This window comes from Thermochaetoides thermophila, assembly GCF_000221225.1.
Source record: "Thermochaetoides thermophila DSM 1495 unplaced genomic scaffold scf7180000011814, whole genome shotgun sequence".
In the NCBI taxonomy this organism is placed as follows: domain Eukaryota; kingdom Fungi; phylum Ascomycota; class Sordariomycetes; order Sordariales; family Chaetomiaceae; genus Thermochaetoides; species Thermochaetoides thermophila.
The window spans coordinates 952907-964773 of record NW_006383030.1 but is presented as its reverse complement, the minus strand read 5'-3'; the positions used below and the strand labels follow the sequence as shown (position 1 = coordinate 964773).

General features: G+C 55.5%; 1 pseudogene across 1 annotated transcript; it reads left to right on the top strand.

Moving 5' to 3' along the window:
• Window positions 1-3042: 3042 nt before the first annotated feature.
• CTHT_0012880 lies at window positions 3043-11440 on the top strand (annotated as a pseudogene; the record flags this gene model as incomplete). The annotated part of the gene is made up of 4 exons: window positions 3043-3090; window positions 3920-3966; window positions 4114-5660; window positions 5733-11440. Coding segments are annotated over 4 exons (7350 nt in total).
• Window positions 11441-11867: the final 427 nt, after the last annotated feature.

The following is an 11867-nucleotide window of genomic DNA, read 5'->3' as shown; positions in this document are numbered from 1 at the left end:
AGAAAAGCGAACGGTTCCCTCTGCGGTATAACTAATGGGGTTTCGTCGTCGTCATTGTCGTGCCGGGTTTCATCTCTGGGTCATCTCTCTGTCGATTTAAGCATGCGTCTCATACGGGAAAGCCTGTTTATGGAGTTTTCAACGGGATCTATATTGTGGCATTTTCAACCATTTGTCGTTTTTTACGGGCAAGTCAGGGTTCATAGTTAGGTGGAGGGCTAATCGTGCTGGGAAAGGGCATCGGCAAGCATTCGGGCCAGAGCCGGCCTTAATGTCATTTGGGCGGAGGAAGATGTCGTCTCAAAGTTCCGACATACGCCAATGTTTCGAAAATCAAGTGCGTATCTTGGAGCTCATTTGAGATGGTGTTTGTACAGCGTTCTGGCTCTTGGGTATTTGTTCGACGCCGTCGTGAGCCGGCGAATAGTCCGACGAGATGGACAACTGGAAGACTTTGACGAATGACACTTGCTTCTTGTTCTTCGTCTCATGATCGGATGCCCTTCTCTTCCGTCGCATGGGAGGTTTTGGGTCAGGTTTGGATGTTCAGCCGGTGTCTTGTCCGTGAGAGCAGGATCACGAAAATAGCTAGCGCCCTGTAGCACATTTTAATACAACACTCATCCAACAAACCTTGTAATTGTTTTTTCATCAGCTGTCTTCTTACCTACTCATTAACCAATGGTGCAACAAAATCGTGAATGCCTCGACCCCCAGCGATGATAAGCCGGTTCGGCAGATCTCCGGTCACGTGGCCAACATGACTTACACCCCTGGGGGACTCGGCGCTTGATGGCATCTGTCTCATGATAGTTTCATCGTCGGCACTTAGCTATTAGATAGTCCTCTCTGGCAGTTTGCTTGGATTATGGAGCAATAGCGTTAGGGACCGTGCGGAGATCGGCACGAATATAAAACTAACAACAGAATTAAAGTCTCCAATAACTGTCCTGTTGGCTTTCTTGATGATGCTCCTGATGTCCATTCACACTTGACTATCAATCTTCAGGTAGAGAACAAGCCCCAAAAACGCAGGCATAGTTTGGACGCCAAATATCCCATCTTTACGGAACCTCTACGCCACAGTGCTCTATGCTCGTCTAGGTTGAACGCTACACCCACAATGAGACTCGATGTCTTCGTTTTTTTCACCGTCAATCTGGCATTTACAGCGTTAGCGTCGGTATCTCCAGCCATCGATTTTGCGAAACGAAGACAAGGTGAATTATTTTTCAGCGGTAGCGCGATTCTTCCCCGACAAGCAGTTGGTCGCTTTAATCTTCAGACCTTCACAGGGGCCCTCGGAGGAGTCCCAGCGCCAGCCATCACGAACTCGGGTGATCCAGAACGACCATTTGAGGTGGATGGAGATACCTTTGTATGCCATCATCGCCATTATCGAAGCTCACCCCGAAGGACACGGGAGAAGGATAGAGGAGCGGGGCTAACGTGCTGCTGCTTCACAGCCTGACTTCCGTTCAGCTTCAGAGAGAGCCTGTGACAGACAAAAGAATGCCTGCGCAGACTTAGCCAACAACGGGTCTGCAAACTTCAAGGTCGGAGACTGCGACCAGCAAAATGGTAAGTCGTTATCACTTATCTTCATCGACGGTTTATTGACTTGTTTTGGATGCTTCAACTTCTTATATTTCTACCTCTTTGTTGAGTTTCGCACCCCTCTTTGGGGCTTGGCTCAAGTCTTGATTTAGTTCCCGTATCTACGTTCAAATTAACATCCGGCTAACAACATCGGTTGCTTCACAGAACGGTGTAAGAGCGTGGCAGCTGCAGCAACAGTCACCTCATTTCCGGTGTTTGTTGGATCAAGTGCAGAGTATGATTTTTTCTGTGATCCATGATGGTGTTTGATGAACAGTCTTGGTAGAATTCAAGAAAACTGCCTATATTTCTTTCAATGTATTTGATTAGGTTGGTCCTGTTTTCGGATAGGACATGGTCTGATGTTTTGGTTGGGATCGGCAGGCGTATAATTACCAAGATTTTCGATGAGTTGGTGTTTGAATACATTCTAAACGTCAGCTGCAGCTGGGTCCTCGGAACACCAATCAAGTGCTGAAGAATTTGACTGGAGGAAAGTCATCTTTCTGACCGGCTCCAACCCATTATCGTGGACAAGGTCTACTTGGCCATCCAAAGCTTCTGGACTAAGACAGCGAGGTAGACGGGGTAGAGGATGTATATATAACTTCCAAGGCAGGTAAGCATGCGAAATAACAAAAATATTAATGCATTCCTTTACATAGCTGTCCCAAACTGGGTATAGGTCCGTTGAGAAAGGCTCCTCACAGCCTTCACATCCTCCTTACCTGCTGCACCACGTATTTGGCGGTTCCAAGTCCTCCAATGATAATAGCTGTGCTATACCAGCCAATAGCCTTACTAGTCCGCGAGCCTTGACCATACTTGGCTTGGGCTGGACAGCGTCGAGTTTCCATTGTGTTCTATTGTGCTTCTTCTGCTTCTCGAGATCTGTCCTGGAGCGCAGCGACCTTCGTTGCGACTGGGCCCTGAATCCGATAATTTGGGCCTGAAGTAATGACGGACATCAGACCAAGGGTCTCACCGAGCGCCAGCATATCGGCGCTGGTCCGCAGTCCGTGCAGCCCCCCACGTGGTGGCTCCGAAGGCTTCTAGCCCAGCATCCAGTTCCCAGGCCCAGATGACCACTGTCCAGGGAACATGCATGCCACGTTGCCAGGCCAGACAGCCGAGCGCGGGACTCGTGGGTTAGCACCCAAAATGCTCAGAAGTGCATGCAGATGAGATGCCGGGAGGGGCGCGTCGCGGGCGCGTCCGTGATACCTAACTAAAGCTATGGCTGAATCACTAGGCAACTGTCGCAAACGGCAAGAAAAATTGGGGTCGGCTGCTTGACGCCTCTACTAATATAGAGACTGTACTATTCACGGCACCGATTTTTGTCGCAAGTTATATTGAGGCAAGGGAGATGAGGAGTGTTTTAGTGCAGCGTTTGCAGCAATTGGATGCAACGGTCAGGTACAGCGATGGCAGCAAAGCATCATGCCCTGGGGATTATCACTATTGGCCGAATCTGTAGTCAAAGAGCATGTGAGTGGATCGTGCAGGGGGGCGGCGCTTCCATCCAGCCAGGTTCGCTGGCTGGCTGCTTGGCTATGGAATGGTTGCCTTTCAAGTTCCATCTCATCAACTTGGCCAAGCAGAAAAATTAATTGTTGCCAACAAAGACATCCATCTTGGCTGCTTTCCCACCGTTCGCTGGCGAGTCAAACCACAAGCCGAGCGTGCATTTATCGTGTGTTCGTCTTACTTTCTGGTCTTTGACAACCCATCAGAGCATCCTGTCTATCCTGTGTCGGCAAGTCGGCCATTCTTGCGTATTCTTTCAACCGTTGAGCTGTGGCAGCAAGTGCGTGTCTTGATGGGCCTGGGAACTCTTGGTCTTTCGTTTTTCGACTACCTGTTGCTCTTTTAATTCACGCGGGGTGCAGTTGCGAATAGCACCTTACCATAGGTGCTGCATTACTGCTTTCTTACCACCTTAAGGTTTACCTTACCAATTGTAATTTCGCGAACCCCCTGTTTTTTTGGTTTCCCTGTCGGGCCCTCTCGAATCAAGTATCAAACCTGCATCCGCATCGTCGACCACGCCCACACCACACCCAGCCGGACACGCGTCGCGTCCAACCAGGGACAAATCAACGACATATCCTTGGCTATCATTTCCCGGCACCACGTTGCCAACTTGCCATCCTGGGCCCCCTAGGTGCACTGCGGAGCACAGGCACGGACACTACACATCGACACATCGTTCGGGTGTTGTATGTACCGTGCAGGCGGGGGAAGGCACACGTCCTGATCCTGTGCCTGCTGTGTCCTTGTTCTTGATTGACTGTGGAGTTGCGAGACTGAGCATCAGCGGCAGACGACAGTCGACATCCGGCTCGTCTGTGCTGATCTCGCCTGGTGAGCCTCACACCACACACGCCAGCGCCTCTGACGGGCGCCGATCCCCGGCCTGGCCATCCTGTCTGTTTGGATGTCTGGCCCGCAGCCCCAGCAGCCCCAAATAGCCCGGCGAAGGCTCTACTGACCCGCATCTTGCCCATCCAGAAATCCTGTGAAAACGTCGTCCTCAACGTTGTCGCCGCAACCCCCCAACTCCAATCCCAACCCCATTTTCAACCCCAAGTCCCATCCGGCGCTGCCGCAGGCCAATATCGCCAGGATTGCCAGCTCCCGGCCAGAACACCGATCGCCGACTGCGTCTCCGGCCCTGTCGGACGCTTCCACGGCCGACGGCGAGGCTTCTCCCGAGCTTCCGCCTCTGCCTGTGCCCAGGCTGTCCGACCGAGTCCTCGGCCTGTTGAGGACCCCGCCGGATAGTCCTGCCGCGCCCCAGAGCGGAGCCGCTGCCCCCCAGCAACAGGCCAGCGAAGCCACAGACCAGCAAGACCAGCAAGACCAGCAGTCTGACCCTCCTGGCTCTTGCATCTGGGGTTCGCCGTACCCGCCCCACCTGCGTAGCGAGAGCTCACCGAGCAGCCACAGTCTTGACAGCGAAGGCTCCGACGACGAGCCCATTCACCGCCTCGAGCTCGAGACTCCCTTCCTCCGTCCTGCGCCGCCCCCCGTCCAACAACAAGAGTCCCAGCCTGAGCTACGGCTCCAGGGCATCAGCGCCGCTGCCGCCGTCCTCGCAAACCGGGCACGGCGTATTGCCCACGGCATCACTGAAGGCTGGATTCGCCAACACACCCTTGGCGCCACCGATCACGACAAGGAAAGGCGACATTGGTTCAGCGACGGCTCCGGAGAGACTGATACCTCTTCACTGAGCGATTCATTCTCCGGCGAGGAGGCTGCCTGGCTGGGTTCCGCCGACGACGACGACGACGCCCACACGCCCAGGAATAGTCGTAAGAAGAAGAATAAGACTAGGCGTCGTCGCCAACCGTCTACTACCGGCCTCTGGAGACAATCGAGCAGCGAGACCTTAACCCAGGAACGCGTGGCTCCCAAAAAGACGAAAGGAGAGGCTGCCACCCCAAATATGGCTGCGTCGGACTCAACACCTGCCGGAGACCGCTCAGACGGCTCAACTTCTGTTGTCGGCCAAACTGGCAAGTTCTTGGAGCCTCCGTTTGTCGCTCAGAGACCTCGCACACCCAGTGTTGACCCGACTGCAAAGCCAGCCAACGGTACCGGAGACGCCACCAATGGCGTGCTCAATGGCAGTGCCAATGGCGATGCTGCCGCGCCTACGACGCCCGCAAGAGCCTCTGCAAAGAAGTCCCTGGCAGCAGCAGCAGCAGCAGCAGCGGCAGTAACAACGGCGACAGTAGCACCACCTTCGTCGCCTAGGGTGAAAAAGAGGGTGCCATGGAGGGGTAAGAGCGTAATGGTGTTGCTCCCTAGGGACGAGGACCGTGGTAAGCCAGGAAAGCCTCCTATCCCTCTTTCTGAGGAAGAGGTCGCTGCCTTGCTTCACCGCTGGGAGAGTCTCGGCTACAATATCCGAGGCTTTGATTTGTATGGGCCGCCCGACGAGTTTGGTGCCTCAGCGGAGGCACAAAGCAAGCGTTTTTGGCCCGATCCTGCGGAGATGAGACAGGAGCATCAAGATAGGAACTTCAGGATTGTTCTTCCGGACTTAGATGGTAGGTCAATCTGCTGTGCTACACAACGTCACTGTCAGATCGCAAGCTCGTGATGCTAACTGAGCGCTGTAGCCTGGAAGCGTTACGTCGACGAATTGAACGAGGCGAAGCTCCGTGCTCTGGGCGTAGGGTCCGCCAACGATCCTCCAGCTCCTGCGCCATCCATTTCCCCGGTTCCTGGCATTAAGGGCCAGATACCGATGGGCCAGTACCCCCAGCTACCATTCTCCCCGCCGATACCTCCCGGCTCTGCGACGAGCAATCCAGCACTTCCCCCTCTGTCCTTCTCTGCTCCCTTCATACCCTCGGCTGCTCCCAGTCCTGCCATGCCCTCTGGGCCTTCGCCGGTGCCGTTGGGCGTCAAATTCAACCCTCGGGCGTCAATCTCGGTCGCTTCACCTAACGCGTGGAGCCATCAGTTGATGCTCCAGCAGGGTCATCGTGTTGGATCACCGTCGCTCGCTAATCTCGCCTCGATCGTGTCGCCAACCGGCTCGCCCTTCTCTCCAGATGGAGTGCCCGGCATGCCAATGGGCCATCAGCGTCATCAATCCCTGCAATTCGGCGCATTGCCATTCCCACCCCCTCCTGCCCCAGTTAGGGCCTCTCCTTGTCTTCAGGAGCTACGTGAGGTTGAAGAGGAAGGCTTACACGACGTTCATCCCCCCTTGCCCAATCCTGGCTTGCCTCGTCCCAACCAGAACGAGAGCCTACAGCGGGAGATTGAAGAAGCCGAATATCACTTGGAGGAGCAGATGCGGTCGCAGCTTGAGAATGACAGGGATTATAGCCCACATAAAGAGAACGATAAGCCTGGTGACGCGCTTGCTCCCCAACTGCCCCGTTACTCTAGTAACACCGAAGGCCTTGTTTTGCATCATCCCAGACCGCACAGCCGGGGCCATTCGTTGTCCCAGAGATATTTCACGGAGGAGGATGCGGCCAACGCAGGCCCTTTCAAGCCCACGCTGCAGAGCATCAACGCTCATCCTGGAGAGGATGATGAAGTTATCATGAACCCAAACAGCCTTGGTACTCCTGTCCAGGCCCTGGATTTCGCAAACCTGTTGAGCCATCAGCGTGGGCTTTCATCCTCTGGCAACCCATGGGCAGACACCGAGTCAAACAAGCCCGCCGACGCTGCTCACCGAGCCCGTTCCAACCATGCCAGCAAGCCCTCGTTTTCGAAGCTCAACGTGGAGGCACCAGAGTTCAAGTTCAATCCGTCTACTGGCAGCTTTAACTTCAGCAGTGCATTCTCTTTTCAACCGAACCCACTCCAGCCTATGTCGTTCAACATGGGCTTCAACAACAATGCCGATGCCAGCCATTCTGGTCTGCCACGCGTTGGCTCATCCTCTAAAATCAATGCCAACGCCCCCGTATTTTCGCCCGGTCAGAGTGAGTTCAACTTCTCGACGTCGGGCCCCAAGTTCCGTCCGGATGCTCCTGCTTTCACCCCACATACGGTTTCTACTGCTATGACGAGCCCGATGACGTCGGATAGTGGAAGCAACAGGGCCAGCTCTATCTTTGGCAACATTGATCTCAGCGGCACTGATACTGTCAAGCCCGGCGAGAGGCCCAAGGCCATTCCCGTCGTTCGTCCAAAGAGCCGTGATGAAGCTGCTCCTGCTGCGATTGGTCTCCAGGAAGGACCAGATGGGCGTCCCATTGACGATTCCCGCGTCAAGAGGATTCGTGCTGCGGCTGAGAAGGACGATACTGTACCCCAATTTGCTGAGCCTCCCAAGGAGGATGCTATTGTTTCCGCAGACGCCGCTCCCCGGGACGATCCAGTGCCGGTCGAAGAGAAGTCGTTCGACGACTCCCACCTTGGCACGATGGCTTCTACCATGGTGTCTGAAACCACAGATACCAAGCCAATTGTCACCCCGTCTGAGCCATCTCCTGGCCAGCCTACGGTGAGCTGGGCTTCATCTGAGCTCAAGAGTACTCTTGAAGTCCAACAGTTCAATGACACTCGGCCTTCTGCCTTTGAAAACACCAAGCATATCCATAAGAAATCACTCTCTGCGACGGCTGAAGCTTTCGTGCCCGGAGCCACAGCATGGGGTGGTAAGACCAGCTCTGCTGACGAGGCCTCGATCAGTGAAGTTAAGCAGGCTGCTCCAACGGAACCTGCGGGAAACGTGGATACTTCTGCAAAGGAGGAATTAATGAATCCCCACGTCAAGGAAGAATCCTGCGAGCCTGTGCAAGATCTGACGAAGAAGGAGGCTCCATCTCCTCTGCCGACTGCCGCATCTCCCCAGTCACCACTTGCGCCCAAGGGTCTCGCGGCTTCTCAATTTACCTCGCTCTCTCCCTCGGCAAAGCCCAAGACTGGCCTGGCCGCATCTCGCTTTGCCGCTACTCCCTCACCAGTTTCTGAGGATGCTGGTTACGCTGTGGGCTCACAACGCATTATTACGCCTGCTACTGCCGAGACTCCGTCTCTCGCCCCTGGAGGAGACGAGCTCGACGAGAGGGACTTACCTGCTGAGCCGACCATGGCCGATATTGATGAGGTCATGCGTCGCCTGCAGGAGCAACCAGAGATGGGCGTCAACAGGACATACGATGTGGAACCAGAGTGGCAGCCGGAACCGACCCTAGAACACCACTCTGGCTCTGTTACCGAGGAAGAAGACTCTTCTGCCGAACGCCTGCCTCAAGAACAAATCCGCAGTGTAGCTCCCAGCCCAAGCCTTGGTAAGCTCCAGCCAGTCGAGGCTGAAGGGTACTTTGACAAGCCTTCTCATGATATCCATTCCGGTGCGGATGGTCCCATTTACCACCTCAATGGCGCTCGCAGCATTCCAAACAGCGACTGGGAGAGCGTTTTCAGCGAGGGTGAGCAGACAAAGCTTGAGTACCAGGTCGCCTTTGACCGCCGCGTTAACGAAGTGGTGGGCAACCTGCTGGCTTCCAAACTTGGGCCGCTTGAGCGGGCTTTGGAGAATATCAACAACTCGCTCGCAGGGTTCTCGCGGCGTCCCTCGTCCAGCCGACGTAGCAGACGCAGTATCTCAGCCGATATCCAGACAAGCGATGCCGATGATGAAGATGACGAGATGCCGCTTACGATGCGCTCCATCAGCCCGCGGCGCGACCGCAGGATGGAGCAGATCCGCACTGCGGTTCTGGACGCCCTTGCTATTCAGCGTCGCAACCAAGCAAAGGAGGCTACTCCTGTTCCTGTCGACAACTCGGAAGTTCTGGCAGTGCTCGAGGAAGTCAAGGAGCAGCTTAGACAACCAACCGAGCCTGCTATTCGCAGCGAGGATATCAAGAGCATCTTGTCCGAAGTTTTGGAGACCCGCATGCCAACGTTGCTGCCGCCTCCCGTTGGCAACGATGAGGAGGTCAAGGAGCTTCGGGCTCGCATCGCTGAACTGGAGAAGCGAGTTCACGAGGAGGCTGCCAAGGCAGAGGCCGAGGCTGCTGCCAGACAGGCTGCCGAAAACCGCGCCGCGGAAATCAGCCGCGAACTCCAGACTGCCACGACCAGGATCGAGGTCGAGATGATGAACAAGAGTGCACTCAATCAACGCATCCACGATCTCGAAGAGCGGGCAGAACACGCTGAGTCTCAGGCTGAGAAAGAGCTCCAGCACAGGAGGACAGCTGAAGATAAGGCCGCCGAGTTTCAGCGTCTTCTTCAGGTCGCATCTGAAGATGAGAAACACTTGCGCAAGCTGGCTAACGAGAAGGATGAGAGGATCAAGGCACTCGAGTCCGCACAGAGTGATACCCTGATGCGTTTGGCTATGCTTGAAGGGAGCCAAGCCAGCGCCCAGCAGACCCAGAGCGAGTGGCAGAACCGTATCAATGATCTGGAGGCTGAGCTTCGGGATACTAGGAAGGACGCGCAGCATTGGCGCATGGAGGTCGACCGTATTATGGCCATTGCTCAGCGGAACAAGCAAGATCTCAGCCAGACGCTTGACGAAAACAAGGCTTTGCACAGACTGATCGACACCTTGGGAACCCAACTCCAGGAGAACGAGCGCGTTCGGGATACCTGGCGGTCCAAGTTCATTGCACTGCAAGATGAGATGGCTCAAGCTATGCGCCAGCTTACCGAAGAGAACGCCAGGAGAATGAAGAGGGAGCAGGCCTTGCTGTCCCGCCAAGAGGTTCTGGAGGCTCGCCTGCAAGCTGAAGCGCGGACCCGCGAGCGTATTGAAACCGAGCTAGAGCGACTGGAAATGGGCGAGCGCCAGGGCATGCGCGCCGTTGCCGAGTGCAAAAGACTCGAGGCCTTACTGGTTGAGATGCGGAACGAGAATCATAAACTCCACCAAACTGCCATGCGCTACCAGGCCGAGTTCCAGGAGGCCAGAGAGACAGCCGCCCGGGAGATTAAACGCACGCGCGACGCCCTGCAAGCCGAGCTCGAGAATGCCAACCACCAGGTCAACGTCATTCGCGAGGAGTACGAAGAGCAGATCGCGCGGCTCCGGGCCCAGCTCGACCAGGTCAAGCTGGATGCCGACACGGCCAAGGCCCGCCACGAGATGCTCCTCGAGGAGGCAGAAACCTCGAAGCGGGCTGCTATCGAGGCCCTCCTGCGCAAGCATCAAAACGAGATCGAGGACATGCAGACACGCTACGAGCGTCAACTCAGCAACGCGACCGAGGATGCTCAGAGAGCCGAGCAAAACTTACTGGAGCGTCTCAGCATCTCCACATCCAAGATCGAGTGTCTGCAGGAGAAGGTGGCCCATCTGGAAGAGAAACTGGAAATCGCCAAGGAGGCTGCTCGGGCTGCTGCCCAGGCCGCGAAATCCGCCGTTGGCGCCGAGTCAGTCCAGGGTCAGGCTGTTCCCAGTCCGCGCCAGCTTGGCTTGCCCGAGAAGATCTCTCCTCAGGCTCTTCGCGAGACCATCATGGTGCTGCAAGACCAACTGCAGGAGCGCGAACAGCGCATCGAAGATCTCGAGACCAAGCTTGCCAAGGTCGATCCAGATGCAGAGACAAAGATTGCCAAGCGCGACGACGAAATCATGTGGTTGCGCGAACTGCTCGCTGTGCGCCACTCCGACCTGCAGGACATCATCACAGCGCTCGAGACCGAGAACTTCGACCGTGCTGCCGTTCGCGATGCTGCCATTCGTCTCAAGGCCAACCTCCAGATGGAAGAACAAGAACGCGAACGTGCCCTCAACGGCGGTTCTGCCCTCAGCCTGCCAAACATTGCTGCCACCATCCGCGAAGCCGCTGCCCGCACTCCTCGCGTAGCCCAGGCTGTGGGCCCCTTGGCTGCCGCATGGGGCAGCTTGCGCAAGGCCAGGGAGGCCGGCCTCGCCAGCGTGCTTTCCTCTCCTGCCCCCGCCCGGAACTCTACACCGTCTAAGAGCGGCAGCTCCCAGGCGAGCAGCGGCGCTAGTGGCTTGTTAGGAAGTCTTCTGACTCCTGCCTCGCAAACCAAACAGACCGCTCAAGCAGCAGTTTTCAAGCAGGCCACGGCATTCAATAGCACAGGTCCTCAAGACTTGGCCAACCGGACAGGCCCCTTAGTGTCAGCGTCCGCAATGTCAATGACGGCCGTCCCCGTCTCTAACCGTGTCGCTGAGGGTCAGACGACGGAAGCTGAACCGTCGATCCAGCTGCTGTCACCGCTGATGCAGGCTACTGCTTCACTCATTCCTCAGGCCCCTCAGCCCCTTCGACCAGTCACGCCGCCCAACGTGATGCTCCGGGCAAGCGCGTACGACTCGGATGCGCAAGCGGCTGGAGAATTTGATGACACCGGGTTCTTTGAGGATGACTGAAGACTGATCCAAAATGAACATACTCTAGCAAAACTGGATTGATTGAACCAGAGCGCTGAAGCCTTTCCTTTGTTGTTTTTCATTTCCTTGGTTTTACTCGTTATTAGTTTTGATTTTATTCTTTTTCCTTTCTCTGTTTTGCGTCTATTATCTTGCAGATTGAGTCGATAACAATTACAGAAAGGAGAAGGAGACTGGATGGCAGAGGGTCATGATGGCAAGATGTAGGTGCAGAGCAAGGACTTTGTTAGGTTGTGAGTGATGACAGATGCGATGGTGATTTGCTTTGCTCAGCTTATTCCCCGTTTTTCTGTCCCAGCCCCCACCCTATTTTGGTTGATGAACAGCAGCAGTCCTGGAGCACATGGGAGAGGTGAAGGACAGTGAAGGAGGACTCGGGACAAGATTGTGCTGGAATGATACCCCC